The sequence below is a fragment of the Papaver somniferum genome, chromosome 2, assembly GCF_003573695.1.
Source record: "Papaver somniferum cultivar HN1 chromosome 2, ASM357369v1, whole genome shotgun sequence".
Taxonomy (NCBI): Eukaryota; Viridiplantae; Streptophyta; class Magnoliopsida; order Ranunculales; family Papaveraceae; genus Papaver; species Papaver somniferum.
In genome coordinates this window covers 7,839,455-7,849,012 of record NC_039359.1, presented here as the reverse complement: position 1 = coordinate 7,849,012, position 9,558 = coordinate 7,839,455, and the positions used below count along the sequence as shown (strand labels likewise).

The 9,558-nt window shown below is 41.5% G+C and overlaps 1 protein-coding gene across 1 annotated transcript; it reads left to right on the top strand.

Moving 5' to 3' along the window:
- The first annotated feature begins 7,035 nt into the window (after nucleotides 1–7,035).
- On the top strand, nucleotides 7,036–9,308 carry LOC113350631. Its single transcript, XM_026594766.1, has 3 exons — nucleotides 7,036–7,233; nucleotides 7,350–8,221; nucleotides 9,113–9,308. Exons 1-3 carry the CDS (start codon nucleotides 7,036–7,038, stop codon nucleotides 9,306–9,308), a joined length of 1,266 nt encoding a protein of 421 aa, XP_026450551.1.
- The last annotated feature ends 250 nt before the right edge of the window (nucleotides 9,309–9,558 follow it).

The window sequence follows — 9,558 nt, the reverse complement described above, 5'->3', positions numbered from 1 at the left end:
TTCTTCCGGTAAAATCAACTTCCGAGGGTCATCATAACCGATCAAGATGACGCGTTAATGAATGCAATATCTGACGTCTTCCCGGATGCACAAAATTTCCTATGTACATACCATATACGTAATAATGTGATAAAAACCTGTCATGCCTTGTTTGAACCCACAAAGGCGGATATTAAGAAGAGAATGATTGTTCAACTAGAGGAAGATGTTTTCAAGAAAAAACTATCACCCTAAAAATAAGAAGATGAGAGAGGGAAGATCAAAGAGCGAGTGGACAAAGAACATGAGGAAAATCATAAAAAGTGGTTGGAATTTCTAAGAGATTGGGAGAAATTTTATTGGTCTCTTACCGAGGATATGTATGAAAAGAGATTGGACAAGTTTATTGCCGACTGGAACGAAGTTTATCCAACTGCCGTCTGGAAGGTGCAAACCTTTAAATTTTCTTATGTCCTTGCCTTGAGTCGGTTGTTGACTTGGCCCACCATCTTCCTCTAAAACTTGGCTTTGGATTGCTAATTGACTTGCATGAACCTCATTATCTTCCTCCTCACTTTCCTCTTCATCTTGCTTATCGTGCACAACTGTTCCAGTAGGTTCATGGATTACGAGTTTCTACGGTCACGACCACTATCCCAAACTTCACCTCTTGTATCCTCCCCCAAATGCTTGTTGCGACATTGATCTTTCCCTCGAGGAGGCAGATAGTGAGGAGTACTAAGACCATCCTTCCTTCTTTTCTTAATGCCAACATCTTTAGTTTTTCCTTTGTTATCTTCCTTGGCTTTATCCCTATAACAAAAGACACACTAAATGAATATAAGAAAACTCACTTTCATTCCTAAGACCGATATAGATTCAAGAAAAATAAAACATGCCGGGACCAAACACGACATAGTAATGTGGAAAATACATCATGCCGGTACATCAATCCGGCAGTGAACATTAACTATCGACAATGCCGGTAATTACTAGAATGTTCCGGGATACCAAAAGAACATTACCGGCACACATGTAAAAATTCAACTCCATGCCATAACCAGGTACCGACACATAATGCAACCTAAAATCAATGACGGTACATGTAACAAATTCCTAGGTTGTTCCTGTATATTTAAAACGCACTACTGGCATACTCAAATAAATGTAAACCAATGCCGTAACGCACTACCGGCATAGTATTCAACCTAATTTTAATGCCGGTACATAACATTTAGTTTCAGGTGATTTTTAGCATCAGTACCGGCATTGGTTTCATACCAAATTCAACGTCGTGACAGTCTACCGGCATTGCCTTCATTCTAGATTGAATGCCGTAATTCAATACTGGCATTGTATTTATACTAAATTCAATGTCGGTACACACTGAAACTAAACTGTTTGAGTTAGGTGTAGATGGTGGATTTTAGACAAGGGAAAAGTCGTAAAACCATACTTATACATACTCCGGATCCGGCAATCGGATGAGTATTGAGACTCATGTATTTCAATAAAGCATGAAAGCTCATGCCATAAAACCTCTAACTGAGAAGGCTGTCTCTCAGAGTATATGTAGATGTGTAGTCTCCCAGCTGAGGCCACGACACATCTCATGAATACTGAGTAATTTCAGTAATTATTTTTGTATAGAATCGAAATATTGGACGGATCCTAGACAACATGCCTGCTAGTATAAATCAACAACGTCTTTAGGATGCAACCAGGCTTTCCCTGACTATATAGGAGAAATATGACACTCCAGCAAGTTCATATTGCTCAGCTCTCAGATAATTAATTCTCCTAGATAGGAAGCCCTGCTAGTATAGAGCCATCAATTTATTATCTCTAATCGTAGCTGAATATTCAACGATATTCTATGATTCTTTGAATGTTTCGTTACATCAATTTATGGTTTTTCCCAGCAGAATTCCATGGGTTAATAATAAATGTTCACCATGCAGGCATCTGAGCATCGAATAAGCCCTGACTAAAATGGTGCAAGTGTACTTAGAAATAATGCACAGACCAACATCTGAATGCGCGAACGAGCATTTCAGAACACGAAGGAACGATGAACCTATGCAAAATAGAAGGAAAAATAATAATAATAAATATTTACAAAGGCGTCAAGGGACTGGGCTCATCAGCCGACCAGTCATGCCGTGACCAGTTCCACGCCCAATTTTATATTTTATCATATTTTATTATTTTTCCTGATCTCATGAAAATTCTCTCATTCGAGCAAATCTCCTTCGTTTCAAGGAAATTCTCTAATCTCATGATATTTCTTTATGTCAAGGAAAATAATAAAATTAGGGAAAGGTATCACGGGACCGAGCACCAGCCGGCCGGCCATGCCCTAGCCGTGGCCGGTCCCACACCTCAGTTCCCCATTATTTTATTATTTCCCTCAATCCATGAAAATTCTCTGATTTCATGAATTTTCCCTAAACTCATGAAAATTATTATAAAACTAGGGAAACCGTGGGACCGGGATCTAGCCGGCCGGTCATGCCCTATCCGGTCCCACATGTCCCTTATTTTATTATTATTACTTATTTTGCTTTCTTCATTCCATGAAAACTCTCTGATTTCAACAAAATACTTTGGTTTCAACAAATCTTTTTGATTTTATGAAAATTCCCTAAAATCATGAAAATTACATAAAATTGGGAAGAGTGCCCTAGGACCGTGCCCGTTGGCCGGACGGCCATGCCTTGGCCATTGCCGGTCCCACACTTCATCATTCCCTATTTTATTATTATTTTATTTCTCTCATCTCATGGAAGTTACCTAATTTCATAAAACTCTCCAGTTTCATGGAATTTCCCTCAAATCAGAGAAAATACATAAAATCACATAAAACTGGGAAAGTGTGGGACCGTGCTTGTCAGCCGGCCGGCCATGCCGTATCCTTGGTCGGTACCACACCTTGTAATTCCCTGTTTTATCTATTATTTTTCATCATCTCATGTATTTTTGCTAGTTTCAGCAAAACCTTGGATTCTGCATATTTTCTCAAAATGTTGCTCAAACGTGTATCGGAAAATATCGAAACTCTCAGGACTGAGACACGGACACCATGGTGACACGGGCACATTCCCTTGACCTACCAAGGGTGGCCCTAAGGCTTTCAAACATCCGGTCCCACGCGTTTTAATGATTTTAACCTAATTTGCTCGATTGCTCATATTAGGTTCAAACTCTTTTCAAACAATTGAGGGTTTGCTCAAACGACTATCAATTGGTCCCACGGGCACCAAGAGGCGGTCTCATGACCTCTTGGACGGTCCCTCATGTTTTCATGACTAGGTTTTATAGTCTAACGCTCACACGATCATTATTTCAATAAATGATTAAACCAGCATTTAATCATTCTTTCACCAACTGGTCCCAAGAGACTTTGGTATTTTGCTCATTCGAGCATCTGGGCATTACATGGTGGACTTATCATCCCAGGTAGCCGGTCCCTTCGCTCTGTGTGGTTGATTTTCAATAAATCATCAATTTAATTAAAATTAGGGTTTCTGAATCCAGAGCTCTGCAAAAACGTGATTCTGAGCAGATTTAAGTACTGATAATTTTATGTTGATCCCATGATCAACACTTTTATTTATTATACTTGACCCAACTGTCAGTATCTTAAATTAATATTGTATTTGGTTCCTGCTACCAACAATCATCAAACGAGCAATATTTGCTCAGACTAACAATATTTGCTCAAACCAGCAATATTTGCTCAGATTAAAGAATATTGGTTCAACTATCAATATTCAACAATTCAGCAACACTTGCTCGTCTTAGGTTATCAACATAATAATGCCTCGTCTCGTCAGACATTTAATTCATGAGTTTCAGAACATTTACAAACCATGTTCAACTCAGCAATACATGGACTCATCGTCCCATAAAGTCAGCAACTGACTCCACAATCACGAGACATCAATCGTGTCACATGGGGGAATATTAACTAGGGTTTTGATCTGGAGGTCTACGGCACGTGTGTTCATACACACAACGAGAATGTGAGCAAGTCGTGTAATCAGTTGGAAGAGTCAGCAAAGTAGTGGGTGAAAAGTTAACCAAGTCTCCGCACGATGAGCAACTGGTTTTGACATGATTTCCCACTTCCCCACTCTCTGATTCCAGCAACTGTCACACTTCCTGGGATCATGGTGTTTTCAACTTAGCAATATAAAAGACCTCTGAATCATGATTGAAAAGGACAAGGAATTTCTCGGCAAGTTCATATAGTAAATCTTTCGTCTACACGAACTCATCGTCTGAGCAATCACTCTCGATTGAGTAAAATTCAATCATTCAGAGCGTGACTACGCTGAATTCACAACACACCTACAATCTCAGATCACCATTGATCTCACACATTTCTCATCTTTCCTCCTACAGATCAACCCATCCTCTCTTGTGACCGAATTGACTCTAAAACGGCCATTGTTCTTGGTTTAGAACGGAGTCCTACAGATTGATCTCTCGAACTTAAAGCACTCCCTTTTTGCAGTGCATCTGTGTGAGGTTCAACATTTCGCTCGGTTCAAGGAGTCTCCACACGGACGTCTCTTCAATTCCGTAAAAACCAACAAATCGTTTTTCCCCATCTACAGATTGGCGAACACAGTGGGTGATTAATCTCTCGGTTGCAATCTCACAATTTCACAAGATGGTTGGTCTGAGGACTAATTCAACTGATCCAAACCAGATCCAGAACCTTTCAAATGGCAATGTTCCTCCTCCAACGTTACATCCGACGGCACGGAAAACAGAAGAATCCCGACTCTGACAGAGTTAGCTCAAATACTGAAGATTCACACCAGGAACATGGATCCGATGAAGAGTACGATGAACCACATACTCGATTTCCTCATCAAACTGACATCTGAGTTAGGAGGCATCTCCGCTTCAGAAGTCCCAACATTGGAGACTGATTCGTCACCTGACCCTCAAAGCAATAGCTTCACTACTTATGAGAAGCCGGTGGATCAGGAAGTTACACAATTGATCGAAAATTTGTGTGAACTTTTACACTTTTCCACAGAGCAACGTACAGACACGTTTACCGCACTCAGCTAGATATCATCTGGTGAGCAAATAACTCCACCAACCCCAGCAGTTGAAGAAGTATCCCTGGTATCTGAACATTCGATCGACAACATCATTTTCGGAGAAGCAGATCGCATGGCAGATGAAGTACATAATCGAGCTTTGTACGTGACTGGTTTCATCAATGGCTCAGAATTCAGGAGGGCTCTCATTGATACAGGCGCTTCCACAAACATCGTCACTATGAAAACTCTCAGGATGGCCAGATTCCCACAAGGTAAAATTGTTCTTCATCCCATTCTAATGACAGGATTTGAAGGAATCCAAAGCCATACTTATGGATATGCGTATATAGATTTGAGGGTAGGGCCAATTCAATCAAAAGTGAAGTTTCATGTGATCGAGCAAGAACCTGACTATCACATGATACTCGGGCGACCGTGTCTCCATGACAACAAGGTGGTTCCCTCAACCTACCATCGATGTATGAAGGATTTACTCAACAACAAGATCGTTCGCATAGCAGCTTCATCATCTCCTTATGCTCTGGCCTATGATGCTGAATTCATCGAATCCCAGAGAAGCATTCCTGAACCTCCTAAGAAGATCTACAACACTCCACTTCCAAGTTGGAAGACTATCGAAGCAGATGCTGACATGTCATCACTACCTTCGGAAGCAGAACCGGTCAAATCACCTGTTACACCAGTCAAACACCTTAAGGACCAAGTCACGAACCCAAGATCCAATTTTATGACCATTCATGATGCAGAAGGGAGGGTCATTTATCGGCGGCGCAAAGATTAGCAATTAATAGGGGAGATTGATCAAGAGTCTCCCCGCACTAATGCATCATGTCAGATCGAGCAAACACCTGATGATGAGGTTCTAGATGCTCCGCAACAATTGCAAGGTGGCACGAATTCTACTACTTATGATATTGAAACGGTTAACATCGGGACATAAGAAGATCCGAGACCAATCTTAATTAGTTCTGCATTATCACTAGAGGAACACACATGCCTGGTATATTTGTTGAAAGAGTATCGGGATATCTTTGCTTAGACGTACGAAGAAATGCCTGGTCTGGACGAAAAACTGGTCACTCATCGTATGCATATCACTCCCGGCTCCAAAACTGTCAAACAACCACCTAGACAGTTCAGGCATGAGGTCAAGGAACAAATCAAGGCCGAAATTCAGAAATTGCTAGTAGTAGGATTTATCAAACCCATTCAACACCCAACATGGCTGGCTAAAGTTGTTCCAGTTAAGAAGAAGAATGGTCAAATCAGATGTTGTGTAGATTTCAAGAACCTGAATAAATGTTGTCCAAAGGATGATTTTCCTTTACCCAACATTGATATGCTTGACGATGCAACCAGCGACCACGGTATATTCTCATTCATGGATGGTTACAGTGGATACAACCAGATCAAAATGTTTGAACATGATTCTGCCAAGACAGTGTTTCGCACTCCCGTTGGGAATTTTCACTACACCGTGATGCCCTTTGGTTTGAAGAATGCAGGTGCTACCTACCAACGAGCCATGACAGAAATATTTCATGATAGGATGCATAAGCAAGTAGAAGACTATATCGACGACGTTGTGGTGAAATCGAAAGCTCGAGCATCACATCTAGAAGTTCTGAGGCAAGTTTTTGAAAGATGCAGAGAATACAAGTTGAAGATGAATCCTCTGAAATGCGCTTTTGGAGTTTCTTCTGGGAAGTTTCTAGGATTCCTGGTCACTGCCGAAGGGATCAAAGTTGATCCAGACAAAGCAAAATCCATTACTACCATTCCTCCTCCACGCACTATGAAGGAACTATAGAGTTTCATAGGCAAGGTAAATTACATCAGACGCTTCATACCGGGATTGGCCCAACTTATTGCTTCGTTAACTCTGCTGAAGAAGGGAGAAAGTTTCACCTAGACAGTTGTTCAGCAAGAAGCGTTCCATAATATACAACATATACTCTTATCACCCGTAGTCATGAGATCTCCAGTACAAGGACGACCACTGATATTGTACACGGCTTCCAGTGATGTTGCTATCGGGGCACTGCTAGACCAAGAAGATGAAGAAAGCGTCGAACATCCAATTTACTATTACAGCCGAACCATGAAGGATGCTCAACTCAGATACCCGAAAGCTAAAAGAGCATGCATGGCATTAGCTCATGCAATGCGAGTTTCAGACATTATTTTCTATCCAACAGAGTCGTGCTCGTCTCCAAAGCTGATCCCATGAAGTTTATACTCTCAAAACCCGCTCTGATAGGAATACCTGCAAAATGACTGCTTCAGATGTCAGAGTTCGACATAGTGTGCGTTTCTCCTAAAGCAATCAAAGGTCAAGCGGTAGCAGATTTACTGGCTGCCTTTCCAGGGGAAGATTCCACGATATTACAGGACGATGTACCAGGTAAATTTCCAGAAATTTCAATCGTCAAGGAAGAAACGTGGCTGTTGTACTTTGATGGATTTGCTACTCCTAGCAACGATACTGGAGGAGCGGGCATAGTCTTGGTCTATCCATCTGGTGAAGTATTCTCACATTCATTTAAGCTGGACTTCCACTGTACAAATAATTCAACAGAATATGAAGCTTTCTTGCTAGGATTATCCTTAGATAAAAAGGCAGGAGTGATGCACCTAGAGATCAGAGGAGATTCAAAACTGCTGGTCAATCAAATGAATGGGATATACTCTCTCAAGGAGATAACACTTTCTCCATTCAGGGTTGAGGCGCAGCGGCTACTAAATCATTTCGCTGATGCAACTATCACCCATACTGGCCGGTCCAATAATAGACATGCTGATTGCTTAGCAACCCTCACCTCCAAGTTGCTATTTGAAGGGTCAGAGAAACCTATCATAGTGCAAAGACGAGATGTATCATCCACATGGCTTAGTCAAACTGAAGATGCTCAAGCAAACAACTGGAGAACACCTATTATTCACGAACTGAGCAGTTCCGTTATAGAAGCAGCAGTCCGCCTTAAAGAGCTAAAAAACTTCTTCTTGATCCACGGAGCCTTGTACCATCGCAACCCTGATACCTCTCTATCCCGGTGCCTTGGCGATGAAGAAGCGAAGGAAAAGCTCAAAAGTGTACATCAAGAAATATGTGGACAGACGCTGGTGATAACACTTTATAGAAGACTTCAAAGGCTCGGGTATTATTGGCCCTCCATAGAGGCACAATCAAGAACTTTACAGGGATCTTGTCCTAATTTTCAGAAGCCTCCTCATCATTTAGAGGCCCTGACGCTTCATCACACCGGGGACTGGAGGCAGCCTTACATTGAATACCTTCGAGACAAAAAATCACCACCAGGAAATAAAGATGCAATCAAAATCATTCAGAAAGCTAAAAGATTTGTCTATCTTGACAAGATCCTGTACCGCAAAATCTTTGGGGGAGACTTGTTGAGATGCCTGGCTGGAGATGAAATTCTGACAGTCCTGAAAGAAGCCCATAAAGGAGAACTCCAGGGGAAAAATAAATTGTTTCTTCAAATTCATGAGAAGTATTACTGGACGACTATGGAAGATGATGCAGCCGCGTACGTTCAGAAGTGTCATCGATGTCAGGTCCACGGTAACCTTATTCATACCCCTTGTCTCCCGTTACACTCTGTGAATAGTCCATGGCCTTTCTATAGCTGAGGACTTGGTATCATCGGAAAGATCAATCCAGCATCTTCAAAACAGCATGAATACATCATCATAGCTACTGAGTATTTCACTAAGTGGGTCGAGGCAATCCCGCTCAGAGGTACTACTGGAGTAACTATTGCAGCCTTCATCAAGGAACACATTATATGTATATTTGGCGTTCCTAAACATATCATCACAGATAATGGGACTCCTTTCGCCAATAAGGATGTCGAGAAATTGCTCAAGGAGTACGGGATCAAACAGATTTTATCCACACCATACTATCCCCAAGGAAATGGTCAAGCAGAGAGTACCAACAAGACTTTGATCCGGATTATCAGTCGAACAATTCATGACAATACACGATCGTGGCATGAGCAATTACCCATGGCTTTGTGGGATTACAGGACTGCACCAAGGAGCTCGATTGGAACATCATCGTACTCGCTCATCTATGAGGCTGATGCTATACTCCCAGCTGAGATAAAAATTCCTCCAGCAAGGATTGCAGAGGCCAGTGGAATACGATGGGATGAAGCTGAAGTGTCAAAGTCAAGAGTTGCTGAACTGGACATGCTCGAATCAAAGAGAGATAAAGTATAAAAGTATGTGGAGGCTTACAAACAGAGAATATCTAGAGCTTACAACAAAATGGTAAGACCCCGAACTTTCCAAGTAGGAGATTTGGTATTAAAGACGGCAAAATACATTCAATAAGACATGTCTGCTCCTAAGTTCTCTCTGAAATGGGAAGGGTCGTATGTTATCACCAAAGCAGTGTCTAGTGGATACTACAAAATGTTAGCAGGCAATGGAGGAAAGTAAGGAAATATCATCAATGGCAAATGGCTCA

Coding starts and splice junctions, on each gene's coding strand:
- LOC113350631 (XM_026594766.1), top strand. CDS start 7,036: ATGAGATCTCCAGTACAAGGACGACCACTGATATTGTACACGGCTTCC. Junction 7,234..7,349: donor CATTAGCTCATGCAATGCGA/GTTTCAGACATT, acceptor TGACTGCTTCAG/ATGTCAGAGTTCGACATAGT. Junction 8,222..9,112: donor AGAAGACTTCAAAGGCTCGG/GTATTATTGGCC, acceptor GTGGGATTACAG/GACTGCACCAAGGAGCTCGA.